Source organism: Nicotiana tomentosiformis, chromosome 12 (genome assembly GCF_000390325.3).
Source record: "Nicotiana tomentosiformis chromosome 12, ASM39032v3, whole genome shotgun sequence".
In the NCBI taxonomy this organism is placed as follows: Eukaryota; Viridiplantae; Streptophyta; class Magnoliopsida; order Solanales; family Solanaceae; genus Nicotiana; species Nicotiana tomentosiformis.
In genome coordinates, this window is record NC_090823.1 from 11057730 (window position 1) to 11074226 (window position 16497).

The following is a 16497-nucleotide window of genomic DNA, read 5'->3' on the forward strand; positions in this document are numbered from 1 at the left end:
ATATGAGATTCGGCCTGAGATGTATTTATGTGGTATTGAAAGGGTCTCTGAAACCTGTATATGATTAAGAGCTGAGATTAGTATGGGATGATGTTGGGACTTGCGGTATCCTCGCGTCGTTAATAATTCTACATTTCAGTATCAACTGGGTCATGAAAACAATTTCAGAATACTCGGGGTATTCCAGTAAGTTCTTTAATGCACCACCAGCACGGGGTTCCTATAATGGTTATTCCAGTTATCTGGCACAGACTCAGTGTGAGCAGCCGAATCCTCAGATGGGTTGTTATGAGTGTGGTGATGGGTTGTTATGAGTGTGGTGACACTAGGCACATCATGAGAGATTGTCCCAGACTTGGGAGGGTGGATTTCATCAGAGCACTCCAGTTACAAGCTTTATTCCAGTTAATACTCCACATGCACAGTCAGTTAGAGGTGGAGGACGGGCGGGTAGTGGGCACTTGAGAGGTGGAGGTCCGACCTGTTGATATAATCGATATGTTTTGGCTGAGGCCGATACACTAGATGGTGTCATTACAGGTATGATCCCGATTGGTTATAAAATAATATTTTCTCTTAGTTTGATTCGGATCCGAATATTGAGGTGAGTCCTCCTATTATGCTCTGCTTATGGGTATGCTTCAAATTTTTGTGAACCACTCACATGTGTATCCTTGTTGGGAGGTTTGATGATGTTAGCCTGTGTCTATCATTCTTATTTTGTACATCATTGAGGGCTATAAGTCCAAACGTGACTTTTTATTTCTCACTACTGTGAGTTTTGATGTGATTTCGGAATAATTGATTTCAATTTTATGAATTATATGCCCTACATGTATGAGGGTTCATTATGTGTTGTGAAAACTGTTTATAAAATATATTGAAAAGAAGAAAGAAAGGAAATTGAAATTTCAGTTGGCACAATGTGCAAAATATTGTGATTTGGAGTTGAGGACGAGATCCTCGCATTTTATATATGATGTGAAATATTTAAACCGGGTTACAAGTCTTGGTGGAAGTTATATAAGGACGAGATCCTTGTGGTGAAATACTTATGAGTTAAAAACTTTTCACTTTGTGAAATTTAATGGTACAATAATATTAATTGGGAGTCGTGTATGTTAGGCTTATCTGATAATTCTTGTATATTTTATGTGCATATTCAGTCATTTTCATGTTGTAAACATTGAGTTTTAACCTACGAGATAAGTGCCCAGGTGGCGTTAAATGTGACTCATCAATCCGAGTAAACAATCATGAGGTCTCCATGCCTCACATTCTGTTGTCGGTGTTGTGAAAATTCGAAATGAGGTGGTGGTTAATATGAGATTAATTGATGATGCTAGAATTAATTATGAACAACTTTTAAGACCAGAGATGTGGTGATGAGCATACATATGATGTGCTTCATGTCCTGATATCATTATGATAATACAGTGCTTGTAATGCTGAGATTGGTGTTATTGATATATACCTTGTGATATTTTGTTAGCTTGTGGATTTGTTGTTAGGAGTAGTTTTGGTGTTACTCTGACAAGTGGATAGGCCCAATTACAGGGGGGGACTCTGTCGAAATTTCTGAAAAATTTAGGAGTTAGTAAAATTTGGAGAATTGAGATTTACAAAGAAAGAGATAAATATATTATGTGTTTGAGGGCGAATGATCCTAAGCAGGGAAGAATGTAGCAACCCGGAAAAACCATTTTGAAGTACTTCAACACTATCAAAAAAGTTGATGTGTGTGTAGGCACGAGTTACTATAACCAGTTGAGACTAATACCGTGTGTCGAAGTGAAACTGAGACCTTTTGGAAATGATTGGAGAGTTAGGGAATTTGCTTTAAAGCTTATAAGAATGGAGAAAAGAAATAATCTCAATTGAGATGGTGTCGTCGGACCTGTGTTAAATTGCGGGAACGTAGAATCACCCACAAGTATGTGTGTAAGAATACACTCAGTAATTTAAAGTCCCCAGAAAATTTCTTGGCATGTTCGAGGACGAACGTATGTTTAAGAGATGGAGAATGTAACAACCCGACTTGTCGTTTTAATAATTAACGCCCATTCATCGACTTAAGGTCCCGGGAAACTTCATAATATGTATTATGACCTGCGGGTGTGGTCGATTTTGATTTTCGAAAGATTTAGAATTTAATTGAAAGAGAAATTCTCATTTTAAAGCTTAAATGGAAAGAGTTGACTTTTGAGCAAACGACCTCGGAATAGAATTTTGATAATTTCAATATCTTCGTATGGTGATTTTGGACTTAGGCACGTGTTCGGATTTGGAAGTCCGTAGGAAAATTCGATGCATTTTGGCGAAAGTTGAAAAATAGACGATTTTTGGAAAGTTCGATCGAAGGTTGAATTTTTTATAACGAGGTCAGAATATAATTCTGGAAATTAGAATAGGTCTGTTATGTCACTTATGACTTGTGTGCAAAATTTAAGGTCAATCGGACTTGATTCCATAGGTTTCGGCATCGAATGTTGAAGTTGGAAATTTCATAATAGACTAAAGTTCAAGTGAGTTCGCATAAGACCTAACTTCAAACGACCATACCTCTCTTGATATGAATAGTTATATAGTGTGTTACCTATCAAAAGAAAATTCTATGTGTCTAGTTTCCAACTCTTCAAACCGTTCGGCATTTGGACACTCCTACACGAAGTTATGACCAAATTACCAAAGTCTGGAAAAAATGCAATTCTGCGACCAATTATGCGATTGCAAAACTGCTTCTATGGCCGCAAAACTGGTCGCAGAATGGACCAGAAGAGCCCAGTTCTGGGAACCAATTTTGCGATCAGTTTTTCGGCCCGCATTCCCATTCTGTGGTCCATTATGCGATCGCAGACCTGCTTTCGGAGGGTTAATTTTTTTATTTTCATAACTCGACCCCATTTTGATAAATAGGCTTTGGGCTTATTTTGGGATATTTTTCTGAGGGTTTTAGAGAGAGGTGAGAGAATTTTAGAGAGAGGATGAGGGAATCTAACATTCTAATCATCCAATCTTCAAGAATCAAGGAAGCTATCACAAGATCTTCATCAAAGAGGTAAGATTCAACTCCTAGTCTTCAATTTCGAGTTTGGGGTAAATGATTGGTGATTGGGAGTATGATTCTTGGGTGTAAGAGTATTATTTATATATTCTTGTAACAATAAGGTTTGTGGGAAGATTGTTGAGATCAAATAAGTAAATATTGGGTTGTGGAATGAAGGAAAATCTTGTAGAAGAACCTTGTAACCAAATTTGCACACCTAGTGTTTGATAAAATGCTCAAATAAGCTAGAACCATGAAAATCTTCCTAATTATGGTTCACTTTTGTTATGCTTCTAAATAGATTGAAATTGCTAGAATTTTTCGGAACCTCATAGAAATGTAAGGAAGGCTCAAGAAAGATTGGAGCCGTCCGGAGGTCAATTCAAGCAAGAAGGCGATTTTGGAATATTGGCCTAACTTTTGTCACGACCCAATTTTTCCTCTGTCTGGGTATCGTGATGGTACCTAGTCTTAGAGACTAGGTAAGCCTAACAATAATTAAAACAATATTATTTAAATAGAATCTCTTAAAACTCCCAAAACTGGTAGTACAAGTCATAAGCTCGGCAGAGTGTTTGCTAGAAAACTTCTAAATACAACTGTCTAGAAATAAGAATAAACAGTGCAAAATGAAAAGTCGAAGGTGACTCCGAAGCTTGCGAACGCAACAGTGGGTTTACCTTGAGTCTCCAAAGTAACAGTCCACACAGATAGTTAACGAACAAGTACCTGGATCTGCACAAAAGAAATGAGCAGAAGAGTAACATGAGCACACCACAACGGTGCCCAGTAAGTATCAAGACTAACCTCGGTGAAGTAGTGACTAGGACTAGTCAAGACACCCACTTGTCTAACAAACTGAACAAGTATAAGTATAGGGATGACAGAACATGACATCTATCTAAGGACCCCGCAATATGGCTAACAACATAGCAACTGCAATAAGGAAGGAAAAACATCAAGTAACAGCGGAACACCAGAATAAGACACAGAAGAATGAACGAAAACATAACCCAATCCAAAAATCATAATACAGTAAAGGCAAGTAGTAACTCAGCAGCTGCAATAGTTTTCACATCAGGTCTCAGCCAACAACCCCAATAAATTAGTCAAATCCTTCAAGTGTAAACTTTCACCCGTAAGTTTTAAAAAAAAAAATTGAAGTCTTTAGAATATAATACTTTCCAATAAAAAATTATTTTTTTGAAATATACTTCCTTCAAATAAATATCTTTCAAACATAATTCTTTCAAGATAAAACATTTCAAATATAAACTTTTCAAATAATTAGCCTTCAAACATAGTTCTTTCAAGATAAAACCTTTCAAATATAAACTCTTCAAATAATTAGCCTTGAAACATAGTTCTTTCAAGATAAATACTTTTCAAATATTATCCTTCGAGCATAAGTCACTATGTGACACCTAAGCATGAAAGATTAGCAGCTCTGAACACAGATATAACCACAAGGGAAATCTACCGGAATACCTGTTACACCCTATATTTTCGTATATTTTCGTATATTTTCGTGAAGGTGATTACCGTTCATCAAATTAGTTCCCATTTTTGTTAATTGCTTAGACAATTCTTTTACTATCACATCATTTGAGCTTGCATTATCAACTGTGACAATGAAGATCTTATTTATCCCCCACTCACGTAAGCACCTACCAATACCATTTTCCATATCTTCACCTTTATGACTAACAATAGGACAAAAATTAATTATTCTCTTATGCATATTCCATTCACTATCAATCCAATGGGAAGTGATACACATGTAATTGATTCTTTGTATAGAAGTCGAAGTATCAGTGGTAATACATACTCTTTGTTTCGTTTCTATAAAAGACCTCTTCAACTTTTGCTTTTCTTCATTAAAAAGATCAAAACAATCTCTAGTTATAGTACTATGGGAAGGGATCCGAAAATAAGGTTACGCCACTTTCATAAAGTCTCTAAAATCTTATTTCTCAACAAAGCTAAAAGGAAGTTCATCAACTATTACCATACGACATAACGCCTTCCTACACTCTTCTTGATCAAATTTCCAAGTAACAACAACTACGTCACCTTGACCCCCCCCAAACATATTTAAAGCCTAAATTTAATTATTTTTTTATCAATAATAGCAGGGCATTTAGGACACTTAAACATATTAGAAATAAGTTTCGACATACCGTCTTTGGTTTTAAAAGAATAATCAATAAAGAAATAGTCACATCTACCGTCTTTCGCCTCATCTACTTTTGTAGTTGAAAATCTGTTTTTACGGCCTTTGAACAGATCTATTCTCTTCATTTTCCCTCTTTCTGTTTTATTTTGTAACCAAGTTGTACCCCTTTTTCCTTTTCGTCGTCACAGGTTCGTAATAAGAATCACATATTATGCTGGGCATGCCAGAATTATTATTGTTACCTTTGTAGAAAGATGTCCGGTTTGAGCCGAGCGTCTATCGAAAACAGCCTCTCAGTGCAGGTAGGGGTAAGGCTGCGTATTTATTACCCTCCCCAGACCCTACTTATGGGATTACACTAAGTATGTTGTTGGTGTTGTACTTTTGTAGAAAGATAGTGAAGTGAAGCTCCCAGCATTATGGACCTAAGGGCTGCAAACAACACACTGCTGAATAATTGGAAAGAACGTTTCAATTCAAGGGGATCTTCCCGAAATCTTTATTGTTCTTGTTCATTGAAGTCCATGTTCCTCGTACATTCTTATGCCAAAGGTTGATGTTTAGGATCCTAGCTTGTCGCCTGAGGAAGGTCGTCTCGTGTGATATATTACATATTCAAAGCTATTGTAAGTACAAATTGTAGTAGCGTACACATGATTTTGTGCAAGTGAGTTCATCCAAAAACTGAGGCAGAATTAGCCATCTTGACAGCAGGAACGATTCCGGCACAAGCAGATTTTAACCACAGTTGTTTTTCCTTCCCAAAGGTAAAAGAGTGTTGTTGAGAGTACTTATAGTTGCATAAGTTTTATCATATTCTTTTTTTCCTTCATATGACTGTCAAAATTGGCTTTACAGAAATTTAACCATTTCTGTGTGCATACTTGTTGTAGAATGTGGATAGAGACGGAGTGATAAAATAACTGAACCTTAATATATTTTTCACTGAGATTTAATAAGTTATTTTATCATTTATTTGTTTTTAAAAAAATTTCATTAAATTGGATAGTTGTTAATTTGCTTACCTAGCGGGTTGGGTTAGGTGTCATCACGACTAGTTGAATTTTGGGTCGTGACAAGGAATTAGGGGTTGGGTTAAAAGATGGTTGGATTTTATCGGATTAGACATGGTTAATTATACATAACGAGGGTTAAAAGAAATGTAGGATCAAGTAAAGAAGAACCAATAATATAAAGACATGTGGCAAAGGTGGGGTCGTAGCTATCACCGAAGGACTCATCTTCTCCTGTGTGATTTATATGGCATTTTCACAGCAGTTGTAAGTGGATACAATAGCGTACGCAGAATTTTGTGCAAGTTCATTTAGCCAAAACTTGAGGCATAGTAAGGGCGACGCCGGCAGAACCATCAGATTTTAACCACTGATTTTTTTTCAAGAGATAAGAGTTTTGCTGAGTTTAAAATTATCTTTGGGGTAGGTTCATATAATTCAGTGTCACAAGTTATCATTATTCTTTTTTACTTTTTGTGGCTGTCTTGAAACAATAGTAAAGTTGTATCCGTATGACCTATACCCCAAAATCAATCACTAATGTTTACATTTAGGTAAACTGTGTACATCACACCCCTTGGGGTGTGTCCCTTCTCAGATCCTACGTGAAGAAGATGTCTTGTGTACCAGACTGTAATTTTTATCAATTTAATGTCCGAGAGAAATATCTTCAATGCTGTGTTGCATACTTATCGGATGGAGAGGGATATGTTTATTTATGTGAACTTTTAAGTGACAAATTGATAACATCCGAATTGAAATATGTGAACATGGTTTATTTGCTATTGGACCAATGGAGCTTCTTCATTTAGAAATTGCTTACCAGTTGTGATTTAACTTTTATGTTTGAACGTCTAAATGAACAAATTTTAAAATAAAAAGTGGACGTGTTTGATAAAAAATAGATCAATTACAACGATACAGTATAATTTCACAAGTGGGTCTGAGGAGGGTAGTGTATACACAGACCTTACCCTACCCCGATGGAATAGAGATGTTATTTTCGATAGATTCTCGGCTCAGGAATGATAAAAAATAGACCAATTCTACTATTTGCAACAAAGATAAATTGTAACTAACAATGAATTTAATTATAAGAAGACTAGGGATGTGAATATAGTTTTGTTTGTAACGAGTCTCATTTGTTTTACTACAACAGTCCTCCATTATTGTGTCTGATTTTGATAGTATGAACAAAACTTTATAATACTATTACTAGTATTTGGGTACGCTCGTATCTCGAGTTCATTATTCAAATAGTCACGTTCCGTCTTGGAAATTACATAGTAACATCGTGCTTCTTTTGTTTATAAATGAAAAGTCATTTAACTATGCATATTGTACTTAAAAAATCACTCAATTAGATTTCTTAAATTTTTTATGGTCAATTACTACCCTCTAAATTATTAGGTGTTAAATAAGTTATATATAGTCAATTTGTAAAAGAATTAAAATTGGCTTCTTTTATTAGATAATTCGAACACTAAGTTGTTAGTAGTTCTCAACATAAGGGAGCCCACAAATTGAATGCATCTTGTGCGTCTCATGTGTATGTTACACTAGCCTTAACTTTAGTAGAAGTGCATAAGTTGCACCCCGCCCGCTATTTTTGATTGTCTTGATCGGAAAATTGAGATTTTTTGAGCGGGTTGTCTCCTCTCTAATGATGAACAAGTAATGAGAGGAAAGCCTTGATCTTCCCTTGCTCTACCCTTCAAACTCGCAAATTAAAGAAGATTACTCTATGCAGCGGTACCTTCATTTCGATTCCGCTCAGTATGTTTTGAGTTAATTTGGTTAAATTTAACATGTTTTTCATGGATTATATAGAAAAATTATACTTCTTCTATATATCGATAAAACAAAAAAATATTTTCGATAAAGTTCACACTTATTTTTAATTAAAAACTAATTTATATGGGATATGTGTTGCCTCCCACCAGCAACAAGTACCATGTAACTCTATGGATAGACGAGAAGAAACCACCTAATATTTTTAACCTCTGCTAGGATTTGAACACGAGATCTTATGATTCTCAACCACTTTATTGACTACGAGAGGTGGTTATGTAGCAATATGTCCTTCTTAGTTCGTTCCAAAGGAATGATATTTTTCAAAATTTAAAATAACTTTAACTTTTAAATTTTTTTATTGTACCTTTAATAAAAAACTTTTATAGTTATGTTATATTGTTATAGCATCACAAATTTTAAACCATACAACAAATATTATGATATATTTCTATTTTTCTTTTAACTCAACATAAACATTTGAACCGCTCATGTAGAAAATACTTATCATCCCCGCCCCCACCCCCCTTGCCAGCGAAATATATTGGAAATCTCAACGTTACAGAATTTGGGAAAGAGGTTTCTAGGGTTAGGGTTAAGAAGACACTCTCTCTCGCATTTTCAGCAGCTTCCGATTCCGATTGCAGATGGCACCTCCAGAGATTGATGGCCGAGGGAAAAAAAAGTTGGAAGAGGAGAGCAGTAATGGAGTAGGTTCAAATGTCGCTGATTCCGATTCTGATTCTGATCACGATTATGGTATGTATGTCGACGGTCGCAGTATGTCCCGGAAACTTCGGGAGGAATATAATCGGCAGGTGGATGAGAGCGAGGTGCGTACCCTGCCCTCCTTTCATACTTATACCTTATAGTTCTCGTTCCAATTTATTGACTACTAGACCAGACCAATGCTTTTTCTACTTGTCTTTTTTTTTTTTTTTTTTGATTTGTCCTTTTTGTTGTTCGTGTATTATGCAAAATAGGGTTTTGATATCAATTTGGATTTGCCATTGGGGGTTCGTATGGTGGCTCCAATTAATCCACAACGGGGTTTCGAGAACATCCCAAGATATACCGAGCTGTCTCGTATGGCCATTGGCGATTTCAATTCACAGAATGTAAGTAAATATTTCTTATATAATTGCCTTATCCTTGGAGAAAAATGTTATTCTGTCTGTCCCTTTTAATTTGGCTTTCTTCTATTTGTTAGAATAAAAGGTACGAATTTGTCAAAAATTTGACTGTGAACACATCACTTGCTGCTGGGTTTTGGTGTCGTATCACCTTTCAAGCCAGGGATGCTGATGCTTCTGATGCTGTAAAGACCTTTCAAACATTGGCGTGGTGGGGAATTGATGGAGACAAAGAAGTTATATTTTGCAGGCTTAAGAAACAATCCAGTGGTGAAGGTAAACCTTTTAATATGCATCTTCTCCCTTGTTACTTACAATGCTTTTATATGCAACGTGATTATGCTAAATATATATAAACTTCCAATATTTGTTCCCTCTTAGGATTACCTTGTCCCTTGTGGGGTTTTTTTCTTGCATTGACCGGCGTGTGTTTGGGTTGGGGGGGGGGGAGGTGTGTGGTGTATGTTACTACCCATTGATTTATGCATGTGCATTTTGCTACACAACAAATTACAACAACTATGTCTCAATCCTGAGGTCTGTCATATCGCTGTCCATTTCACTCCATTTGGATCTTTTATATTCGAAAAAGGTATCAGTAGTCCACTTGGCGATAAGTTTAACATCAAATAATTAACATCTCCATGATCTTTTAGCTCATCAAAGACTAACTTAAGTGAAATCATCTTTGTGGAATATCTTCTATCAAAATGGCTTCCCAAGCAACTGACATTTTGGACTATTTCGATACTCGTGGTTTGATCTGGCTTGGTGGATATATTTGTTTGGTCGGTATAGGAACTCATAAAGGCATTTGAAGTCTTTGGTCTCTTTCACAATTTCGAAATCTAATGCATAGCCTTCTTTTGCTATGGAGACTTGAGATTCTTGAAAATTCATGTCCATGTGGATAAAAGTCGTGGGTGCAGCTGAGTGTGATGTCTTGGACTGTTGATGGCTCTTTTAGTTGTCTTTGACCTTACCTCGTCTAATTGCACTGCAAGAGATGAGGGCTTTTGTGCCAACTAAGTCATTACTGAAACTCTAAACTTGCCTCGAATGACCTTTAGTGGTGACTATGCAGTCGCTATAGTTGAGTAGCTTTTAGTGGCAACTTGTGTAATAAGTATATATTAGCTACGACATCAGTCGCCACAAAAAACATTCCTTTTCAGTGGCAGCCCTAGTCGCCACAAATAAACCTCTGTAGCGGCTATCCTATGTGATCATGCCGTCACGGATATTTATTGGTTTATTGTAGCATACATTTGGTGGCGACTGCGGGTTGCCCCAAATACCAATTTCATTTTAATTAATTTATATCAACTGTATGTTCCTATTAGTTTGCCCAACAATATACCAGCGACCATCACCGATTTGCAGACATTTCTCAATAAGTCTTTTATGATAAAAGTCATGATATAGAGTACACAACACTTCATAGTACATTATCATTATAGAGAAATTTCATAATACATTTTAATTGTATGTACACAAAAAGAGAACCACAAAGCTTTCGAGGATCTTATAGACTTAGACTTAGCCTCTTTCTTTGTATTATGGTCAAATTGATCTGGGGAATTTAGTACTTAGAAATTGTATCTACATTTTTTCACTTTACCATAACTATAAGTGCCCTTGGGAATATTCTTGTTTATAAGAGAATTCACATGATTGCATTGATCAATGCTGTTGTGATATGTGTTATTCTTTGTTTTGCCATTCTTTGTTGTGTCAAGAAATGAATTAGAAAATCACTTTTAGCTGCAGTTTTGATGTTGTTATTACAAGTCTCCCATGAACAACAATTTTTAGGAACACTCCTTGGAGCAATGGTGAAGCTGCCTCTGTGTGACCTGTACGTCACGGGTTCGAGCGTGGAAGCAGCCACTAATGCTTGCATTAGGGTAGGCTGTCTACATCACACCCCTTGGGGATACGGCTTTTTTTTTCCTTGATGATGGCAATGATCTTTTGGTACTGAAGAAAAGAAACAATTCATTCAAGAGTCGAACTAAGAGAATGTGTTGCTTCTTTTCCCATCTCATTTTTCTTATCTACCAAGAAATGATTACTCATTCAGATTCTCACAAAAACTGTTTTCTAACCTAGGGAATCTGATGTTATAAATTACTCAAAGAGTACATGATTCATTGCAAGAGCTTCTTGCATTGGTGAAAAGATTCCAGCTTAACAGGAAACAAGGACCAAACGAAGGGACTAGGTCACCCCAAATGCCTATCTGTGGTGACTTTCAGCAGGTCACCACGAAAACTTTCCATGCCGAATATTTCAAAATATTTTGTTTTCAGGGGACAAAAATTTAGCCTATAGTCTCGATGACATGTGACGACTTTTCAGGTCTAAACTCTTTACTTTTCATGCAACTATATGTCGTCACGAAAAACCCTTGATTTCATGGCGACTTCGTGGGTATAGTCTGTTTTCGCGTAGTATAGTTAGGTTCCTTTGGAAAATTCTTTAGTAGGACAGAAGTTTTGTTTCACATCAAAATAATGTTATACCTAAAACATTCAACTCCCTTGTCATTGCAACTTGTCTACTCGATCGCAAGGTCTGCATTTTCTGGTCAAGCTTTCAAGGTGTTTGCTTTGTGCAGTTTGGAAGTTCCAAATTGTTTTATATACAGAAAGATGAGAAAATTGATGCTTTAAATTTATTTTGGGTCTGCCCTGCTCTGCTTTTCTTTGTTGTAATTATCATTTTATTTTTGGCAGGTGGTGAGCGGCCTCCTGATTCCAATGTCGATGTGAAAGCTACTCAGTGAACTAGTCATCTCTTTAAACTCTTATCTACTATCTTAATTATTATTGAGAATGTAGTGTCATTTAGTTGTGTTATTACTAAGACATGAAAACATATTGTTGTGATTTGTCATCTACGCTCCTAGTTATGTCTTTAAGAATGTAGGGTTATCTGTGTTTTATTACTAAGACAAGGAAAAATGTGCTCCGATGTTATGATTCTGGTTATGTTTGAGGAGGAAGCTTTTATTAGAGTAACTTGGTGTTGAGAAATCCTCTGTAGATGGTTGGTTGTTTCGCTTTGATCTATGGTAGTACACTATTTTGGTTAATTTTTGGCTCTCTAAAATTGGCCTATACTATACTGCTCCAAGTTGTTTATTAGACACATATTGAGTGAGGTTGGGGTGTCTAAAGGTACGAGACTCAGTTGAAGTAGCTAAACGAAAATAGTGGCCAACTTCAGGGAGATGTCTATACTTTGCCTTAAATTTTATTCTAATCATGAGTACGTGGATGGTGTGATAAAATAGCTACTGTTGAGTGTAGTCTATATAATCATTTGAACACCTCAACTGTTAAAATGAGATATTTTCTCTGTTTAAGCCGAAAATTCAAAAAATAACTAATGATACTGAATCTTTTATGTGTAAATAAATGTTATCTGGAACTTCAAATTTTCCAAGCAAGAGCATATTGGATCGAGTATATAAAACTTAAAAAGTGAAAATTCTCGGCCTTTTAATGACTTTGTTTTGTTAAATGTAGCTATCCCTAATCTACAAAACTGAGAGTGATCTTAGTGCAATTGAGACGTGTTTTCTGAAATGACCATGAACTAAAAGAAACATGGAAGTTTTCACATGAAACTTAACTTATAGCAGTGAATGCCGAAAGGAGGGGAAAGAAAAAGGCTCGCTAGAATATTCATAGGGTTATAACGCAGATAGACCGGCTAAATACTAAATAATAGCCCTCTAGACCGACTAGCTAGTGTCATTTCTACATGAAACATGTTTAACTTCGGTACCCAATAGCTTTTTTTTTTTTTTTTATTTCTCATCCGGTGTTCTTTATTCTTATTGGGGCTTAATTAAATTTGGATTCATGCCGAAAAATTGTATATTGGGGTAAAGCGCTTCCTAATAAAAATTTTTTATATCCAGGTGTTCTGTATCCGCATTGCCGAGGGTCTATTGGAAACAACCTCTCTATCTTCACTAGACAGGGGTAAGACTTGCATACACACTACCATTCTTAGACCCTACTTATGGGAATATAGTGAGATTGTTGTTGTTGTTGTTATTGTTCTGTATCCGCATTGGAGCCTGACTAAATTTGGATTTGTGCCGAAAAATTGCATATTGGGGGTAAAGCGACCTTATATTTAGGGCTTGAAGCCGAGACCTCTGGCTAAGGATAAATAAGTATACTTATACTATTATAAAAGCAGAAAGCTCCATTAATATTTTTGCTTTGAATCATCTTTAGGATTTTGGAGTTTATTATGAATTTGTCACGTTGGTTTTTCTAAACTTATGACCCTTCAAATAAAAAATGACCAGAAGTTTACTTTTGATGTTCGGTTATATTTGTGTTAGTTTTTCTAAAAGGAAACTGAAAAAAGTCGAATAAATTTATATGAATAAAATATATTATATGTATTAAGTTTAAAAATGACAAAGCATTAATAATTTTGACGTTGAACCTTGGGATGGATTCTCTACTACTATCGAAACTAAATTCATCCGAGATTTTAAGCAGTAAGCTACCAAAATATAAATAAATTGGCAAAATATTGTTTTACTGTTGCCTGAAATATTTTTGTTATTGGTACATTAATACTTAATATAATCTTGTCAACAGTTGTGAGCTAAAATTTAGTCAATTCTTTTTCCAGAATTGCATGTGAAAATAGCCAAACTTGGAACGCTTATCCGGCACTTTTGTTGCTCTTTATCTGAGCGATTGAAGAAGAGATGAGGATATCGATAAGACATGAAATTCGTCCTAAGAATCCTCAAATAGTTGATGAAAGTAATCAAAATCTTTCAGAAAGTAGTCCTTGCAATGATCTGAACTGAACATTGCAATTATTTCAAGAGGCTTCGATCTTGAGGTGAATGTGCTTGTTCAACAGCACTTAGAAGACATAAGACATGAAATGGAGCAAAAATTTGAAAGCAAAATGTAGCAACATGGGAAGACCTACATATAGCAAGAAAACAAACATCCAATTTCTAAGAGAAAAAAAGAAAAATGGTTGTTTCTCAAGACATAGCTAAAATGATTACATCATTAAAGACCCTGCCTTTACGAAGAATAATGTGTTTTTCATCATTATGTAGTACTAAATAAACTTAGGAAAATATCCTGCTTTCTTAAATATTTTGTCACAGTTGATTCTAATATGCTAGTTTCTATAACAATATGCATAGTAGAGTGTACCAGCTCTAACAACAAAAACATAAACTTAAACATAAACATATACTAAAAATAATAATCTATCGGGCTTTCTCCTTTCTTTTTCTGGATCCACCACTGCTAGGAGCACTTTTCCCCTTCTCCTTTTTGGTCCTACTGATGTTAGGAGCATCTTTTCCCTTCTCCTTTTTGGCTTCACTGCTGTTATAATCCTCATAATGATTACCCACTTTATCGACACCTTCAGGATAAGCCAACCTGTATACTAAATCCCTTCTAACTTTAGCATAACCTCCATCCCCCCAGTTCTCACTCCATGAGTTCTTAATCAAGTAGTATTCTATTCCATCCTTAATGCCCCATCCTATTATGAGAATAGAATGTCCACCTTGATCCGTTTCTTCAGCAATGCATCCCGTATAGACACCCTACACAATAATGTAAACAATATCAATTTAAGTTAAATTCAGCTTTTATAATAAAAACAGATTTAGTAATTCTTTCAACAATTAAATACTATGTATAAGAATAAAAATAGTACATACATCTCCCTTGAAGTTGGCGAAACTGTCATAGATATCGATTGCACCAACCATAGGTTGATATGCCAACACTCGATTAATCTCTTCTGCAGTGACTAATCTCTCAGAATCCTTCCTATGTGGATCCCCAGCAATACACACACGATTGGCATGTCCAATTCGATATCTCGGTTTCTAACATGTGTTACAAAAATAAAGAAATAAGTTTAATATTTTCAGAATATAAAATATTTTTGAAGAGGAAGAAACATACATACATCAGGGATAGGAGGGATATCATCTTTATTTCTACTCCCTCTTCTGGGATAGTCACATTCTTTGAACAAACCAAAGTCTCTTGCGTATAGAAGAGCATCAACATGCGAACCAAAATAACACCCGACTTCATCTGTTCTGTGAAGTCTATTTTCGTAATTAAAGTTTATTGGCAATAGATCTGCGATTTGTTGTATAGAGAGTTCAACAGGAGGTTCACTGAATTCTTTTGCAAATAGAGCCGATACGGCTTCTCCCGTGCTATATGCATAGCACACATCTATAAAATTAAAATAGAAACTCTTTTGAGGAACGGTAACATTTCATTCAAAACAGCAGCACAAAGCTAGTTTGTGTGGTAAAAAACTGAGTTCAATCGCCATATAACAAAATATAAAAGGGCATCAACAGACACATGCAATAAGAACATTAAAGCAGAAAATATGCGGATCAGGTCGGGTCGGGTCAAATATGTACGGGTTGACGGGTTATGTAAAATGGACAATATATAAGTATTGGACGTGCCCATATTTAAAATGGATAAAAAATGAGCTAACATATCTTTGTCTGGTTTAGTGCATCTACTCGATCGGAACCATCTTAGTAGTAATTAACTAGTACTATAAAATTTGTATGATTATCAGTTTGCATAAATCTTCAAGATTATTTAATAGTGGGTTAATATAATTACCTAATGAGTTAAATTGATCTCACGTCTAACTGTACTGCTCAACCCATCAATTCGTATTAAAAAAGTATAAAATAATTGATATTTAATTTATCACATAAACATAGGTCATACTTACTCATCCTGCCTTGTTTTCGGACGTTCGGAAGAAGTATCCCACTATCTTTCAAACTAAATTCTACATCTGCCATTATGACTACAAAAGAAAAAGGAGAACGTAACAAACAACACAGAAAATGAAAGAAACGATTCTTGAAAAACACCATAAATGGGTAAGTATGTTTAAGAAAAGAGAAAATCATGAAGCGATATATATATAGGGTGTGTTTTGTTTCCTTTTTTATAAATCCAAACCATGAAACCCCTTAGTACCAAAACACTACAAGAAATCCATTAACAATATTTTGGCAAACAGATCAGTTTCCAGGATGCAACATGGGTAAGTATGTTGCATCACTTTTTTCTGTTTTCCAGATTTTCGAAAAAAACAAACATTTTTGTCAACCTAAAAGTTTCTACTAACTTGTATAAACTCACAAACCCCAAAAGTTCAAGTAAGAAAGATTGAGCTTCAGAAACAAAGAGAAGAAGTAAAATTTAAAAGGAGAAGGTGATGGTTTTTCTGGACTGCAACTGCAAGTCTGCAATGCAAGGGACGGAATTT

The 16497-nt window shown here is 35.5% G+C and overlaps 1 protein-coding gene and 1 long non-coding RNA gene across 4 annotated transcripts; both read left to right on the top strand.

Moving 5' to 3' along the window:
* Positions 1 to 5274: 5274 nt before the first annotated feature.
* On the top strand, positions 5275 to 6036 carry LOC138903521 (uncharacterized). Its single transcript, XR_011412708.1, has 2 exons — positions 5275 to 5524; positions 5613 to 6036. It is a non-coding gene; the product is annotated as an uncharacterized lncRNA (long non-coding RNA).
* Positions 6037 to 8457: 2421 nt separating this feature from the next.
* LOC138903497 (uncharacterized) lies at positions 8458 to 12182 on the top strand. Of its 3 annotated transcripts, none has more exons than XM_070191717.1 (5): positions 8532 to 8859; positions 9010 to 9144; positions 9237 to 9435; positions 10975 to 11066; positions 11898 to 12182. In XM_070191717.1, exons 1-5 carry the CDS (start codon positions 8674 to 8676, stop codon positions 11931 to 11933), a joined length of 648 nt encoding a protein of 215 aa, XP_070047818.1. In that variant the 5' UTR covers positions 8532 to 8673; the 3' UTR covers positions 11934 to 12182. The 3 variants fall into 3 exon arrangements, with proteins under 3 accessions (XP_070047820.1, XP_070047818.1, XP_070047819.1); XM_070191718.1 differs by lacking the exon at positions 11898 to 12182 and adding an exon at positions 11272 to 11860; XM_070191719.1 differs by lacking the exon at positions 10975 to 11066 and having other exon boundaries at positions 8458 to 8859.
* Positions 12183 to 16497: the final 4315 nt, after the last annotated feature.

What these genes read in the sequence shown, in the direction of transcription:
- LOC138903497 (XM_070191717.1), top strand. Translation starts at nt 8,674, where the DNA reads ATGGCACCTCCAGAGATTGATGGCCGAGGGAAAAAAAAGTTGGAAGAG. An exon ending in GGCAGGTGGATGAGAGCGAG is followed by an intron (nt 8,860 to 9,009) that starts GTGCGTACCCTG and finishes TATGCAAAATAG; the next exon opens with GGTTTTGATATCAATTTGGA. An exon ending in CCACTAATGCTTGCATTAGG is followed by an intron (nt 11,067 to 11,897) that starts GTAGGCTGTCTA and finishes TATTTTTGGCAG; the next exon opens with GTGGTGAGCGGCCTCCTGAT.